This window comes from Phyllobates terribilis, unplaced genomic scaffold (assembly GCF_046119375.1).
Source record: "Phyllobates terribilis strain yellow unplaced genomic scaffold, ASM4611937v1 Scaffold_3__8_contigs__length_932513732, whole genome shotgun sequence".
Taxonomy (NCBI): Eukaryota; Metazoa; Chordata; class Amphibia; order Anura; family Dendrobatidae; genus Phyllobates; species Phyllobates terribilis.
The window spans coordinates 756,052,353-756,070,114 of NW_027362763.1; the positions used below are offsets into that span (position 1 = coordinate 756,052,353).

At 47.1% G+C, this 17,762-nt stretch overlaps 1 protein-coding gene across 1 annotated transcript in view; it reads right to left on the reverse strand.

Annotated features, from left to right (window-relative positions):
• Positions 1 to 1,565: 1,565 nt before the first annotated feature.
• Positions 1,566 to 17,762, reverse strand: part of OTOR (otoraplin) — a 37,006-nt gene continuing 20,809 nt past the window's right edge. Inside the window, exon 4 of the mRNA XM_073673330.1 lies at positions 1,566 to 1,682. Within this exon, the coding sequence (XP_073529431.1) occupies positions 1,659 to 1,682 (24 nt within the window). The 3' untranslated portion in view covers positions 1,566 to 1,658. The remainder of the gene's footprint in view (positions 1,683 to 17,762) is intronic.

Below are 17,762 nucleotides of genomic sequence, written 5' to 3' on the forward strand. Positions count from 1 at the left end.
GGGTCCATCTTATAGTCTGAATAGGTACGGTATTTTACCTGGGGGGCAGTGGAGCGAGGGTCACAGGAGGCAGGGTCCCTCAGGAAGTCGGCGGCTGCAGCAGAAGAAGTCAGATGCCGTGGAGCCTGTGCCGGGCCAGGGCCTGTGCCTGGCTGAGGCCCCTAGCCTGGCCAGTTCCTGTGCGGAGGCCCCTGGCTGGGGCTGAGGCAGGGGCCCCTGGCTGGGGCTGAGGCAGGGGCCCCTGGCTGGAGTTGAGGCCAGGGCCTCTGGCTGGGGCTGAGGCCGGGGCCTCTGGCTGGGGCCGGGGCCTCTGGCTGGGGTTGGGGCCTCTGGCTGGGGCTGAGGCCTCTGACGGGGGCTGGGGCCGAGGCCTCTGGCTGGGGTTGGGGCCTCTGGCTGGGACTGAGGCCTCTGGTTGGGGCCTCTGGCTGGGGCTGGGACCTCTGGCTGGGGCCGGGGCCTCTGGCTGGGGCCGAGGCTGAGGCTGGGGCTGGTGCTGGGGCTGAGGCCTGTGGCTGGGGCCAGGGCTGAGGCTGGGGCCGAGGCTGGGTCTGGTGCCGGGGCTTTTGGCTGGGGCTGGGGCCTCGGGCTGAGGCCTGTACCGGGCTGCAGTCGGTGCCAGGCTGTGAGCGGCGAAGCAGTGCGGCCTGTGCAGGTTTCCTGTGTGCGCGGCCATCTTCCTAGAGCTGTGATCTACAGAACAATGGCCGCCGGAGCTACCGGTCCGCGCATGCGCCGGCTCGGGCGGCCATTTTCCTGTAGTTCACAGCTCTAGGAAGATGGCCGCGCACACCGGAAACTTGCGCAGGCCGCACGCCGCTCACAGCCCGACACTGGCCCAAGCACCGGCCAGGCACAGGTGCCGACCCCAGCCGCTCACCTCTGGTGCCGCTGATGCCGCCGCTACCACCACCGCGTTCCTGGAGGACCACCACCGCAGGTAACGTTCGGACCATAAGACGCACCCCCCATTTTCCTCCCAAATATTGGGGAAAAAAGGGCGTCTTATGGTCCGAAAAATACGGTATTTGGTTATAAGGAATATTACTTTGAAGTTCTTGTAACTGCAGCTCTGTTAATAAATATTTCAAAATAATGCTGCTATGGGGTGACCTGGAGAGGTGGATTCACTAAGCTGTAGATCAGGGTGAACAGCACGGACCGGAGAAGTTGATGCAGCAGCACTGAATTAGTCAGATGGCATGTGGCACAATGAGGATCAGTAAAGCAAAATATGTAGATCGGCACATGGATCAGACGAGCTGGAAGTGCTAGATGCAGCAGAATGAAGTGTTCAGACTGCACCTTGAATCAGCAGAGACGAATATGTAGAAAGGAATCTTGATGCAGCAGAGCTAAATGTGCATACACTCCCAGAAATCAGGGCTAAATCATACAGTATAACCATGTTTCAGCATGCAGGAACATGGAGCTCCCCTCAAAGAAAATAAAGTTAGAGGATTCATTTAAAAAAAAAATCGAATTGTAATAATTCAGCATTGACTATACAATACTTTATTTTTATTGGTTTATATTAAGTGAAAGTTAAGACAAGAAGCAACACAAAGAGATATGTATCTAAAGGCATGCAATATTGCAATATCATCCTGATGTATTACTACAGTTGTTTCATATCTTTTCTCACATTCCTGTCCACTTTATTCACAGTAGAAGTCGATAGCCTGTGTAAGAGAAACAACAAATGTCAGGAAGTGCAACAAGTTCAGTTCAACAATAAGAGCTTGAGTAACCTTCTCTACTAATTGACCTGATTAAAGAAGCACTCCTCCCATCATTGTTATCCTCTTAATATATTGCGCTCATCATATTATACAGCACTGTGTACTTACAATTGCTCATTTTGCTTTTCTACCCAGTTAATTCTTCTCTTTTCCATTACATCTATGACATCACGTGATTACAAACTGAGTAGCTGAATCCTTCTAAGCACTATATAGAAACAGGAGGTCTCTTTTCCCTGCATGAGTCATGAGTCACTTCAAAAGTCCCTGGCAGGGGGAGGAGGAAGCAGCTGGATCAGGAGTTGAAGAGGGGAATGGTAAATGCAGGGAAAGAGACTTCCTGTTTCTACATAGAGCGGAAAAAAATAATTAACTGAGTTAGAAAGGCAAAATGAGCAATTGTAAGTATATAGTGCTTTATAATATGACGATTGCAATATATTAAGAGGATATAAACTTTGATGGGAGTGCTTCTTTAATCCTCTCTATTAATTGGCCACGCAGTACCTATCATCTCTGATTCGACTTTGATCGCTGGGCGACATCATACTTTTGCTGCGGGTGATGCAGAATAGCAACATGGCAGTCCTATTTAATTCCTGGGTCTTCAGGTAACGCTCAGTCAGGGAGCTATGGGGTTAATTTGCGGTTGTTTTCTATAAGCCCTGGAGGAGAAGTCTTCTAATTAAACCCCTGAACCTCTGACTCTCAATGCCCTCTATACAGAGGTTAAAGCTCCAAGTCTGCTTGAGGTAGCCTTTTGGGACTTCGGCTTCTGACAGACATTACACCTCATCGGTATGGACTCCACTGCAGAATATCTCTGTTTTTATAATGACTAATAGACAGAGATGAGTGAATCAGTTTGAGGCAAACTGATCTCATCTAGAATCTTTAAAAAATTTGGATTTTCCTAAAAAAAAATAAACATAAAATAAAAATAATACAATCTCTGGATGCAGATTCTCATGTAGATTAGTGTCCGACACATATTCTGGAACAGATCATTTACATAAAAGAAAAACGTGGATTTCTCTGGAGTAAGACATCAGATCACAAATATCAATGTATCATTTTATTCAGCTTCTTATGTATGATCTGCATGCCCATATAGACAGCTTAGGAGGGTTCATCCTACTCAGTTGTGTAGCTACCAGGGAAGGAGGGGCAGAGGGTGTGGTAACCTCGGGCCCCACGATCAGAGATGCCCACCCGGAGAGACGCTATCCTTAACTATATCGTCATGCGCAGCTCGCAGATATAGTTATGCCCCGCGGTAGAGAAGGGAGACAGTCTTCCTGCACTACTGCACTCTGTTCTAAAGTCCAAAGATCGCTTTGATCCTGCGGTCTACAAAACAGCAGGATGATGCAGTGCCTGGAGCGACGGCGCATGCGGAGGACATCTTTGTCTCAGCGCGATGACGTCATCATGCCGTGCTGGGCCTCTGACAACCTATGCATGCATCAGCGTTTGCAGGAGGACTCGTCAGGATCCCAGATTAGCTAAGTATATGATATTTTTTATTTTAACTAAAACTTGTCATGTGACGTGGGGGCATCATGAACAATGGGGATAGGGGGCCCCTCATACATTGTAGGGACTAGTGTGTAGGGCCATTAAGTGTGGAGGCTATTATCCTGTTTGTGTACTACTATGGGGGCCATTATAAATTGCTGCAGCTAGTGTAGGGGCCATTATATGGTGCTGCAGCTAATGTGAGGGCCATTATATATTGCTACAGCTAATATAGGGACTATTATACTGTTTGGGTACTACTTTGCGGGCCATTATACAGAGTGGCTGCTAATGTCGGGGTCATTATATAGAATGGGAGCTAATGTGGGGACCATTATATAGAGTGGGAGCTAATGTGGGGGCCATTATATAGAGTGTCAGCTAATGCAGGGGCCATTATATAGTGTGGCAGCTACTGTGGGGGCCATTATATAGTGGCGTAGCTAATGTGGGGGCCATTATATAGTGTGGCAGGTAATGTTGGGGCCATTATATAGTGTGGCAGCTAATGTGGGGGCCATTATATAGTGTGGCAGTCATTGTGGGGGCCACTATATAAAGTGGCAGCTAATGTGGAGCTATTACATAGTGTGGCAGGTAACGTGGGGGCCATTATATACAGTGGCAGCTAATGTGGGGGCCATTATATAGTGTGGCAGCTAATATAAAGACCATTACACTGTTCGGGTACTACTGTGGGGTCCATTATATAGTGTGGCAGCTAATATGGGGACCATTATACTGTCCGGGTACAACTTTGTGCGCCATTATATAGAGTGCCAGTTAATATGGTGGCCATTATACAGTTTGGGGGCTACTGTGAGGGACCCTCAAACAGTGTGGAGGCCCTCATAAAGTGTGGGAACTACTGTGGGGGTCATTACAAAGTGTGGGAGCTATTGTGGGAGGCCATCAAAGTGTGTGGATTACTGAAGGGTCTATCATACAGTGTAAGGGTGATTTTACAGTGTGGGAGCTAATGTGGGGGTCATTATACAGTTTGAGGACTACTGTGGGGGCCATCATACAGTGTGGAAGCCATCATATAGTGTGGGGGCCACTCATACAGTGTGGGGCCATTATACAGTTTAGGGTCTACTGAGGGGTCCATCATACATTGTGGGGGCTAGTGTGGGAGCCATTATATAGTGTGTGAGCTAATGTGAGGGCCATTATACAGTTTGGAGACTACTGTGAGGACCATTATACAGTGAGAGGACTACTGTGGGGTCATTATACTGTGTAGTTTTGAGGAAGCAGTGATGACATCATACTGTGTATAGGGCAGCTGTGGGCCCTAAACTGTGTATAGGAGAACTGGGGGACCATTTTACAGTGTGAGAACTACTGTGGACCCATCATATTGTGTATAGGTGAGCTGTGGGCCCACCATACTGTGTATAGGGAAACTGTGGGCAAACCATACTGTGTATAGGGAAGCTATGGGCTCAGCATACTGTGTATAGGAGAGCCCTGTGCCTCCCATAATGTGTATAAGGGAGCTGTGGGCTCACCATACTGTGTATAATGGAGCTGTGGGCCACCATACTGTGTGTAGGAGAGCTGTGGAACCACCATACTGTATATATTAGAGTTGTGGGGGCATTATACTGTGTATAAAAGAGCTTTGGGGGACATTATACTGTGTATAGGGGAGCTGTGGACCCATTATACCATGCATAGGGGAGCTTTGGGGGCATTATACTGTGTATAGGGGAGCTGTTAGCCCACTATGCTGTGCATAGATGAGGTGTACATGGGGGGACTCAGTCGACATTATTACTGTAGATGGAGGGACTCGGGGGACAATATTAAATGTTAAGTGGGTAATTAAGTAGCATTATTGTTATTATAGGGGCACTCCGGATATTGTGACCATTAAAGGGGCACATAGAGGGCATTATTACTTTCTAGGGGCAAAATGTAGCCACTATTTTTAGGGCACTTAGACAGGATATTAATATTTTCTAGGGGGCAATTTTACCATATAGAGGGTACAAAAGTGGCATTTTAGTCTGTAAGGAGCACAGTGGTGGGCATTAAGAGTAGAGATGAGCGTTGTTCTACTCGAACTGTTCGCCAATCTCAAATTCGAGCTGTTTTGGGCGGTGTTCGAGCCGTTCGGCGAACACGAACAATTTGAGAAAAATTCGGCTGTTCGAGGTTATGTTCGATAACTGTTCGTGCACCAAAATCATAACTGGATTTTTTCTCAGTAATGATGAAAATTAATGTTAATACGCAGTTTGAGTGTACAGCGGGGTGGGGGGAGGGGCAGGGGATGGATCTCTGCAGGAACAATGAAGATCTCCATTTTTTTTTCTCTTTCCCGCATTTGCAGTGGGGAGGTGCAATCTGTCAGCCTATCAGCAGCGCACACACGGAGCGAAGTGCTTTTTTTCACACAAGCAAGGGCATGTGTCATTGGCAGTGTATGTCACATGTCCTTGCCCTATAAGACCAAGCCATTTTCCCCGTCGCCACCATTTTCTCACTGCTGCAGCTGCGTGTTAGACGGCACCGCTGTTGCTGTGTGCGCTATACCTTGTTAATTTCAAGCCAATTTTCGCACAAATATACAGATAGCTTGGGAGTAGGGAATAGTTGTGATTGCAGTCCTTTTAAGGACTAGGTTACAGCATTTCCTACGACTTTTATCAGGGAGGTCTGTGCTCTTAAATAGATAGGTTGTGGGAGTAAAGACTAATTGTAATTGGAGTCCTTTTCAGGACTAGGTTACATGAGTTCCTATCAGTTTTTGCCAGGCAGGTCTGTGCCAGTGCTGTGCAAGTTTTTTTCACAGCATTTGGCTGAATCTAGCAAAGCTAATCCTTTTTGGCCTATTTCAGAGTGTGTTAGTCAGTGGAGTAGCCTATCTGTGTTGCAAGATATAACACCTGTGTATAGAATACCAATTTTTTTACTGCACCTAGTGAAGTAAAATCTTTTGGGCATAGCATCATTCTATTAGTCCATCTATACTGACCTCCATCAGGTTGCAAACTGAATATAATTTTTTTCTGCATCTAGCTCTGAAAAAATATTTGGGCTTCTAGCAGTGTGTGGGACTTGGTCTATTAGTCCATCTATACTGACCTCCATCAGGTTGCAAATTAAAAATAATTTTTTTCTTCATTTAGCTCTGAAAAAATATTTGGGCTTCTAGCAGTGTGTGGGACTTGTTCTATTAGTCCTTCTATACTGACCTCTAGCAGGTTGCAAATTGAATATAATTTTTTTCTGCATCTAGCTCTGAAAAAATAGTTGGGCTTCTAGCGGTGTGTGGGACTTGGTCTATTAGTCCATCTATACTGACCTCCATCAGGTTGCAAATTAAAAATAATTTTTTTCTGCATCTAGCTCTGAAACAATATTTGGGCTTCTAGCAGTGTGTGGGACTTGGTCTATTAGTCCATCTATACTGACCTCCATCAGGTTGCAAATTAAAAATAATTTTTTTCTGCATCTAGCTCTGAAAAAATATTTGGGCTTCTAGCGGTGTGTGGGACTTGGTCTATTAGTCCATCTATACTGACCTCCATCAGGTTGCAAATTAAAAATAATTTTTTTCTGCATCTAGCTCTGAAAAAATATTTGGGCTTCTAGCAGTGTGTGGGACTTGGTCTATTAGTCCATCTATACTGACCTCCATCAGGTTGCAAATTAAAAATAATTTTTTTCTGCATCTAGCTCTGAAAAAATATTTGGGCTTCTAGCAGTGTGTGGGACTTGGTCTATTAGTCCATCTATACTGACCTCCATCAGGTTGCAAATTAAAAATAATTTTTTTCTGCATCTAGCTCTGAAAAAATATTTGGGTTTCTAGCGGTGTGTGGGACTTGGTCTATTAGTCCATCTATACTGACCTCCATCAGGTTGCAAATTAAAAATAATTTTTTTCTGCATCTAGCTCTGAAAAAATATTTGGGCTTCTAGCAGTGTGTGGGACTTGGTCTATTAGTCCATCTATACTGACCTCCATCAGGTTGCAAATTAAAAATATTTTTTTTCTGCATCTAGCTCTGAAAAAATATTTGGGCTTCTAGCGGTGTGTGGGACTTGGTCTATTAGTCCATCTATACTGACCTCCATCAGGTTGCAAATTAAAAATAATTTTTTTCTGCATCTAGCTCTGAAAAAATATTTGGGCTTCTAGCAGTGTGTGGGACTTGGTCTATTAGTCCATCTATACTGACCTCCATCAGGTTGCAAATTAAAAATAATTTTTTTCTGCATCTAGCTCTGAAAAAATATTTGGGCTTCTAGCGGTGTGTGGGACTTGGTCTATTAGTCCATCTATACTGACCTCCATCAGGTTGCAAATTAAAAATAATTTTTTTCTGCATCTAGCTCTGAAAAAATATTTGGGCTTCTAGCAGTGTGTGGGACTTGGTCTATTAGTCCATCTATACTGACCTCCATCAGGTTGCAAATTAAAAATAATTTTTTTCTTCATTTAGCTCTGAAAAAATATTTGGGCTTCTAGCAGTGTGTGGGACTTGTTCTATTAGTCCTTCTATACTGACCTCCAGCAGGTTGCAAATTGAATATAATTTTTTTCTGCATCTAGCTCTGAAAAAATAGTTGGGCTTCTAGCGGTGTGTGGGACTTGGTCTATTAGTCCATCTATACTGACCTCCATCAGATTGCAAATTAAAAATAATTTTTTTCTGCATCTAGCTCTGAAAAAATATTTGGGCTTCTAGCAGTGTGTGGGACTTGGTCTATTAGTCCATCTATACTGACCTCCATCAGGTTGCAAATTAAAAATAATTTTTATCTGCATCTAAAGTACCTCTGAAAAAATATTTGGGCTTCTAGCAGTGTGTGGGACTATTTGTATTAGTCCATCTATACTGACCTCCATCAGGTTGCAAATTCAAAATATTTTTTTTCTGCATCTAACCCAGCCAATAGTTTTGGCCTAATACCACAGTTTGGCCACTCAGCTCTGCTCGGTTACCATCCATTGTTTTTTTGTGCAAACAACTCCAGAGTTGTGAATTAGTTAACCACCAAAATGAGTGAAAAAGGCCTGCTGCTGGTGGAAAGGGGAATAGGCGTGTTGGGAAGGGGAAAAAAGGTTGTGTCCGTGGGGTAGGTGTTAAAGCAACAGTAACATCTGCAGAAGAAAGACCATCTTCCAGCCAAACTAAAATGTCTACTTCTTTTAGCGGACAATGTGATAAGATCCCTTTCTTACGGCCACGCCAATCGCTACAAATTCCAGATGAGGCACAAAAACAGCAGGTGCTTCAACGGATATCAAGTGCTCCTTTAAGTGGGCTCTCCTCCACATCAACTTCAACATCACAAATACTCCAGTCCTCAAAGGTGTCACCCAAATCGCACTTGCTTCCTCACAGCTCCCAAATGTCCAGCTGCCCGTCTGAGTATGAGGTAGAACAGATGGTTGAGTCTGCAGAGCTGTTTACTCATACTATAGCCTGGGAATCAGAGGTCGACTCCAGCGCTTCTGTGAATCCAGACGAGGAAATGATCTGCACTGATGCCCAGAATCTTTATGAGTCGGATCCAGGACCAGACGCAGAAGGTTCTGACCATAATGTAGACCCTCATTCCCAAACTGTAACTCCTGTTGGTGGAGACAATGAGGAAGACGATGATAAGACTCAAATACCTGATTGGAGCGACAACTTTAGTTTTTTGTCAGGGCAGGAACAGGTTGGCTCTGAGGACGACGGGTGTGATAACGCACAGGGTGATGATGATGAGGTCGGAGATCCCACTTACTGTCAACCCACAGTCAGCCAAGAGATGAGGTCAGCAGAGGAGGTGGAGGAAGATGCTAGTGACGACGAGGTCAGGTTGCGCCTTCCTGGACAGAGACGTAGTACTGGAAGCACGTCAACAACTGCATCCTCAAACACAACTCTGCCTCTCACCACAAGTCGTGGTGGCTCTTCAGGTCGCATGGGTGCTAAGCCTTGCATAGCCTGGGCATTTTTTCAGATCGATAAAGATGACCCAACTCGTGTTATCTGTAACATTTGTCAGCAAAAGCTAAGTAGAGGCCAAAAAATACATAGTTTGAGTACTTCATGCATGAACCGGCACATGGACATGAAGCATAAGTTGCAGTGGGAAGCTCAGTGTGCTACAATGCGGCCTAGCCGGCCGGGCCAATCACCATCTGCCATATCTTGTGCATCCGCGGCCTCTTCATCCTCTGTGACTGGGGGGACAGCAGTCACACCTGTTTTGGGGCGCAGACCTGCCACCTCTTTACCCGCAACAGCCAGCGTGATTGGCAGGTCATCATTTTCTTTGGAGGTGGTAACACCAGCTGGTGTTGAGCGCTGTCCGACATCGATAGCACCACCTTTGGATCAAGGCAACCTAACATGTCCGCCTGCATCTTCCTCACAGACCGGCAGTTTGCCGGGGACACCCTTATCAACCCCGTCTAAGCACAATAGCCAGCCCTCGGTCCCTCAGATGTGGACAAGTAAAAGACCATTTCCTCCTAGCCATGAGAAAGCTAAGAGGTTGAATTTCACCATCTGCAAGCTCTTGGCTACAGAAATGCTGCCTTTCCGCCTGGTGGACACAGAGGATTTTCGAGACCTTATGTCCGTCGCAGTGCCCCAGTACCAGATGCCCAGTCGGCACTACTTCTCAAAGAAAGGTGTGCCTGCTCTCCACCAGCATGTCGCACACAACATCACCGCTTCTTTGAGAAACTCTGTGTGTGACAGGGTGCATTTCACCACAGACACTTGGACGAGTAGGCATGGACAGGGGCGTTACATGTCGCTGACTGGGCACTGGGTAACTATGGTGACAGCAGGACAAGGGGCTGCTGTCCAAGTCTTGCCGTCCCCACGAGTTGTGCGTCAATCCTCTTTATGTCAAAGTTCCTCCACTGCTTCTGCCTCCTCAACCTCCTCTCGGTCTTCCACCTGCACCCAAAGCCTGTCTGGTCATGCCACAAGCTTTCTAACTGCGCAGAAGGGATCCTGCACACCTCCTTACTATGCTGGCAGTAGGGCTCAACGTCATCAGGCGGTTTTTACATTGAAATGTCTGGGAAATGTGAGTCACACAGCTGAGGAGTTGTGGTCAGCTCTGGAGAACCAATTTCATGAATGGTTGTCTCCACTGGACCTGAAACCAGGGAAGGCCGTGTGCGACAATGCTGCAAACCTGGGTGCGGCCCTTCGCCGGGGCAATGTCACACACGTGCCTTGTATGGCTCACGTGTTGAACCTGGTTGTCCAGCAATTTTTAGCCCACTATCCCAGACTAGATGGCCTTCTGCAGAGGGCACGGTCGCTGTGTGCTCACTTCCGCCGTTCGCATCCCGCAGCTCAGCGACTTACATCTCTACAGAAGTCGTTGGGCCTGCCACTTCACCGGCTAAAATGCGATGTGCCTACCCGGTGGAATTCAACTCTGCACATGTTGCAGCGACTGTGGCAGCACCGACAAGCCCTGGTGCAATACGTTCTGACGTATAGCCTGGGCCAACGAGATTCAGAGGTGGGGCAAATCACGCTGGAGGAGTGGTCTCAGATCAGGGACCTATGCACCCTTCTGCACAGTTTTGAAATGGCGACGAAGATGTTTAGTGCTGACGATGCCATTATCAGCATGACTATTCCGGTGATTTACATGCTGGAGCACATGTTAAACAGAATTCGGAGTCAGGTGGTGGCACAAGAGGAGGTGGAGGAAGTAGAGGAGGAGGAGTTGTATGCGGAAGGGCTAACATCTGCAAGGTCCAGACGGTCGGCAGCACCAAGGCGGCAGGCATGTGAGGGTGGGGGAGATGGTTTTACCAGGGCGCATGGTAGCAGCCAAACTAGTGAGGAAGGTGCAGGAGCCCAGGAAGAAGTGGAGGACGAACTGATGGAAGACTCATCAGATGAGGGAGACCTTGATCACATTTCTGTTGTGCGAGGTTGGGGGGAGAGGACAGAGGAAGGAAGCATGATTGTTACCTCGCCACCAACACAACAGGGACTTGGTGCTCCTGGATGCGCAACACACATGAGTGCCTTCTTGCTGCACTACCTGCAACATGACCCTCGAATTGTGAGAATTAGAAATAATTCTGACTACTGGGTTGCCACACTGTTAGATCCCCGGTACAAAAGTAAATTTGCAGAAATTATTCCTGCCATAGAAAGGGATGCACGCATGCAGGAGTATCAGCAGAGACTGTTGCAGAATCTTACATGTGCTTTTCCACAAAATACCAGTGGTGCACGTAGTGAATCTCACAGTTCCAACTTGCCAACCGTGGGACCGTCAAGTGTTCAGCACTCAAACCGTAACAGAACCACAGTATCTGCTGGTAACATCAATTTTGCGGAATCATTTCACCACTTTTTTAGCCCATCCTTTGCAAGGCCACAGGAGACAAGAAGTCTGACACATAGTCAACGCCTAGAGACGATGGTACAGGAGTATCTCCAAGTAAACATTGAAGCCACGACTGTGTCACTGGACCCTTGCTCTTTTTGGGCTTCCAATCTGGATAAATGGCCGGAGCTAGCCACTTACGCCTTGGAGATCTTGTCATGCCCCGCAGCCAGCGTTCTGTCTGAACGTGTGTTCAGCGCTGCTGGTGGTGTGCTGACAGATAAGCGCACGCGGCTCTCCACTGATAATGTAGACAGACTCACGTTCATAAAGATGAACAAATCATGGATCCGAAATGACTTTTCTACCCCTGTGTCATCCTGGGGAGAGTAAAAGCTTGATGATTGGTTAAAATCACCCTACCAACCGTTTTAAGCTTTCAAATTACTAATCATGTTTATCTGTATCTTGACTGGAAAATAATTTGGGCTTTGTAGCAGTGTGCAGCACTGATCCTATTAGGCCATCTATACTAAAGCTTCAGCAGATTTAAAATTAAAAATAATTTTTAGCTGCATCTAGCCCGGAAAATAATTTTGGGGCTCCGAGATGCGCAAGGCACATAAGTGCCTTCTTGCTGCACTACCTGCAGCATGACCCTCATATTGTCAGAATTCGAAGTAATCATGACTACTGGGTTGCCACACTCTTAGATCCCCCAAACTTTTCAATCAACCTTTTCATTTTAATAAAGACCAAAAAAATGGTCATTTTTGAAATTATAAGCATTAGCAGGTTGTTAGAAACTGAAATCAAACAGTTTTCAACTCAAAACTTTATTCTAGGTGATGTTACATTTTCACATAGGACCCCTTGTTCGAAAGGAGCTTATGAACTCTCTCGTCCATTGAATTTGTCAGGTTTTGGATGGTTTCTGCTTCAATTGTTTTGCATGAGGACAGAATACCCTCCCAGAGCTGTTGCTTAGATGTGAACTGCCTCCCGCCATCATAGACACTCCTTTTAATGATGCTCCAAAGGTTCTGAATGGGGTAGAGGTCAGGGGAGCATGGGGGTCACACCATAAGTTTGTCCCCTTTTATGCCCATATCAGCCAGAGATGCAGATGTTTTATGTGCAGCATGAGATGGTGCATTATCATGCAGAAAAATGATCTTGCTGTGAAATACACGGTTCTTCTTCTTGAACCATGGCAGGAAGTGCTGTTTGAGAAAATCCACATACATTATGGAGTTCATCTTTAGCGCCTTCAGGGATCCTAAAGGGGCCGACAATCTCTCTCCCCATGATTCCAGCCCAAAACATTACTCCACCTCCTCCTTGTTGGCGCTGTAGCCGTGTTTGCGTGGGGTGTCCATCAACCAGCCATCCTCCACTCCATCCATCTGGACCATCGAGCGCTGCACGGCACTCATCCGTGAACAAAACAGTTTTGAAATCAGTCTTCATGTAATGTTTGGCCCACTGGAGCCGTTTCTGCTTGTGTGAAGTGGATAGAGGAGGTCGACAGGATGGCGCATGCACAGCTGCAAACCTCTGAAGGACCCTGCATCTTGTTGTTCGGGGGACGTTGGAGGCACAAGCAGCTTCAAAAACTTGTCTGCTGCTATGACAAGGCTTTTTTGCCGCTGCTCTTTCAACCTGACGTAATTGCCTGTAGGAAAGAGTCCTCAATTTGCCCTTATCAGCACGCACACGTGTGTACTGTGAATCAGCTACATACTTCTTGATTGCCAAGACACTTCATCCTGATCATCGCACAATGTTGATTGTAGTCATGCCTTGACCTAAACACTCCACAATTTGTTGCTTCTCAGCAGCCGACACATCCTTTTTCTTTCCCATTTTGGCAGAAAATGTAGGCTGCTTAATAATGTGAGAGAGCCTTCTTAAGTAGTCTTGCCTTTCATTGGACACACCTGCCAAACTAATTAGCACAGGTGTCTGCAATTGCTTACAGTGATATAAAGAGCCCTGACACACATCACCATCAATGAGTTTAACTGACAAACAAACAAATTCTTCCCTTATCACTCCTAAACACTTTTTGTATAATAATTTGGAACGCAGTGTACATGTGCTTTTCCACAAAACACCAGTGGTTCACGTAGTGAATCTTACAGTTCTAACTTGCCAACCGTGGTCTGTATGGAGTTGTTCAATAAAGGGCCCAAAATTAAGATAACATAGATGGGAGAGGTCTCTATGAATAGGAATTCCTAAGTATTTGATACCCTGTGAGGGCCAGGCAAAGGGAAAGTTGGACTGGATGGAATCCTATATGGATTTGGGGAGGGAGACATCGAGGGCCTCAGACTTCGCTGCATTGATTTTAAAATTTTACCATGTAACAAAGTGATCTATTTCAGCCATAACAGCATGGATGGATATATGTGATTGAGTGATATATACTAGGACATCATCAGCAAATAGAGAGCACTTGTACTCGGTGCCTCCCACCTCAATCCACCTAATATTGGGGTTATGGCGAATTGATGAGAGCAGGTGCTCCGTCACTAGGATGTATAAGAGAGGGGACAGAGGACATCACTGCCTTGTCCCATTGGTGATTGTGAAAGGTGATGAAAATGTTCTGACGCACCCCCTGGGCCTTGGGACACCCGGAGCCGGACCCTTTTTGGTGGATGCTGGTGGTTGTAGTCTTCGTGGCGGCGACCCAGTTCCGTGGCTCAGGGCGGTCAAACCAGTGGCGGAACTATTTATGTGGTTTTCATGTTTAAATGTCCGACTACGCCACCCGTGGATTGCGGTCAGAGTGAACCGCCGCTACAGGGCAGACCACTGAGGCTGGTGTTGTGGGTGCAGCAGAGCGTAGCATAACTCCCCACGGGAGGAGTATAGCCTCAGGGCAGTGTATGCGGAGGATGGGGGTGATGGTGCAGGGCAGCAGCAGTAACGACACGGAGTCAGTGATGCAGTTCAGGGCCTTTACTCACAGTTCTTATTATCCAGACCACGTCTGCAGGTAACGGCTGCCCACGTCGTACTGTGCTCACCAGGTGAGGGGCTCAGACAACTCCCAGATAACTTTGAAGCACTTCACAGGACCCCCTTTGTGTGTCCTTTGTCTGGCCTTTCTTACCAACACTTCTGTCCGGCTGCCTCGGGCCTCCTCTTGGTAAACTTGGCGCCAGTTTCCCTGACCCTATGTGGTGCCTTCCTAGCGGGTGTAGCGAGGGGCTGCGCCACATAAAATGTCAGAGCCTCCGGTTTCTAGCTGAGGGTCGTTTCCTGCCTCCACTAGTTCGGGGACCGGTCTCCCCCTTTGGCCTGACCCCTCCACGCAGGTGGATTCGGGCGTGCGGTGGCGACTCGCCCGTCCGCACCCCTGGGATCCCTTCATTCCTCGTTCCTGGAGCCTTCTCCGCTCCTCTTCCTTCCTTCTCCCTCTTCCAGGCCTGGGCCTCTGTTACTAGGCTCGCCTCCGGAGCAGAGCTCATGCAGAGCCCCTGCTCCCTGCCACTTCTGCTCAGACTTCTCTGCACTGAACTAAGATGGTGCCCACCTTTTATACTCCCTTCTCAATGCACCCAGGAACTGCTTCCTCCCTGCTCCTGCACTACAGGGTTCCCCTTCCTCAGTGTTCCCTCCCCCCACTCCAGCCAGGGACAGGGACTGTCGTGCCCATCTCAGGGGCATATTGGTCGCCCTGCCCCACGGCAATGTGGTGTAATGCATGCAGGTGTCGGGTCCTGATCCACACTCCATCCTTACCTGAGAGTGAGATATCACACCTCTGGGTGAGGTGCAATACGTCTGTAGCAACCGAGCCCTCAGGGTTCTACAGTTCCATTTATCTTCAGCCTAGGTGACGTATTGCGATACAGGGCCGTGATTTTGGCTATAAAAGGGTCCCCTAGACCCCTACCCCAAGCTTTTTAAGAGAATCATATATGGCGTGCCAGGAGACTCTATGGAATGCTTTCTCAGCATCCAACGAGAGTATCTAATTACAAATTTTTAACTGCATCTAGCCCAGGAAATACTTTGTGCCTAGTAGCAGTGTCTGCTAGTGAGCGGATTATCCCGGCTGTTAAGCAAGCTGCACCACCTGTAGTTTAGACACTTAATTTTTTCAAAGGAAATGCTTCGGGACCATGGGATACTTAGTGAAGAGCATCAGGAGGCACCCCAAGGCATAGGGGCTGGGACTGGCAGTAGGATGCCTTGCGGTGGACAGCCGAGCTCGATCCTTATAAAAGCTTTTTAATTGCAGCAGCTTTAGTGGACGCTACTGGAGCTGGAATTACCGCGGCTGCTGGCATGAGACTTGCCCTCCAATAGATCCTTGTAAATGGATTTAAAGTGTATTCATTCAAATTAGAGAGACAATTTAAATTAAAAAGCTTAGAGCTGCCTCCACCACAGGGGGGCTCGCTCGACCCACCAGCGGACAGGCACCAGTATTGGGAGAGGGGGGCAGGCCGTCAGGGTTCACCGTGGCTCTGGCACAAACCCGGCGACACGGAGGTGGCACGGGCAGGAGCGGACTGGCCGTGTCGGCTTCTCACTTTTTGGATTTTAGAATTGCATGACATGCCTATATCTGTGTCTCCCCCTCCTTTTACTCCTCCACCTCTTTTATTTTCGCATGACTATATGTACTTGTCACTTTTCCATGTGTTAGTTATGTCTTCTGAGCAGTTTGTCAGCTTTTGGACACCTTTGAAGGTGTTTTCTATGTGTTTCTATGTGTTTTTGTTTGCCTGCCATTGGTTTTAACGGTGTTCGAAGGTGTTCGACGAACAGTTCGACGAACAGTTCGGCGAACACACGGGTGTTCGACGAACCGAACCGAACTCGAACACTACGGGGGTGGCTCAACACTAATTAAGAGGAGCAATGTTATTGTACCACACAGCAGGTGCAGTAATAGGGCGACATATGGTAGGATGAGGAGTTTGTGCAGGTTGGGAATAGATGGGGATGGGGCTGGAAATGTGAGAAGTCAAATATGGTTTTGTTGTAATCTCTGCAGACGAGTCGTGGATGGAGAAGTTGTCATGTCAGTTTGGGCCAGATGCTGAAGATGGAAAAAGTGAACAACTCCATCAGAAAGAACGTCAGCTGTAAGTCATTTAATATATAACTGTACTAACTATTTCAAAGAAAAAATTGACCATATCCGACAGGAAATTTTCTCCCAATCCCCAAATGTTATGCATGCTCCCCCCCGCCACATTGTATCTTGCTCATTTTCTGACTTCGAACCAGTCACGGAAGATGAAGTGATCAGGCTCCTTGCATCTTCTCGCCCTACCACCTGCACCAGCGACCCTATTCCCTCACATCTCCTTCAGTCCCTTGCTCCAGCTGTCACCTCTCACCTAACTAAAATTTTCAACCTTTCCCTCTCATCTGGTATCTTTCCCTCTTCTTTTAAACACGCCAGCATACAACCATTACTTAAAAAACCATCCCTCGACCAGAACTGCACGGCCAACTACAGACCTGTTTCCAATCTTCCCTTTATCTCTAAACTCCTGGAACGCCTGGTCCACTCCCGTCTAATCCGCTATCTCTCAGACAACTCTCTTCTTGACCCTTTACAATCTGGTTTCCGCTCTTTACATTCTACTGAAACTGCCCTCACTAAAGTCTCTAATGATCTACTAACAGCTAAATCTAATGGTCACTACTCCCTGCTGATTCTCCTGGATCTCTCTGCAGCATTCGACACTGTGGATCACCAGCTCCTCCTCACTATGCTCCGCACTATTGGCCTCAAGGACACGGTTCTCTCCTGGTTCTCCTCTTATCTCTCTGACCGCTCCTTCTCTGTGTCTTTTGCCGGCTCCTCCTCCTCCCTACTTCCTCTTACTGTCGAGGTTCCTCAAGGATCAGTCCTAGGCCCCCTTCTTTTCTCCTTATACACCGCTCCTATTGGACAAACAATCAGTAGATTCGGTTTTCAGTACCATCTCTATGCTGATGACACCCAATTATACACCTCTGCTCCAGACATCACCCCTGCATTACTACAAAAGACCAGTGATTGTCTTTCTGCTGTGTCTAACATTATGTCCTCCCTCTACCTAAAACTGAATCTGTCAAAAACTGAACTACTCGTCTTTCCTCCCTCCATTAATCTACCTGTGCCCGATATTGCCATCTCCGTTTGTGGCTCAACCA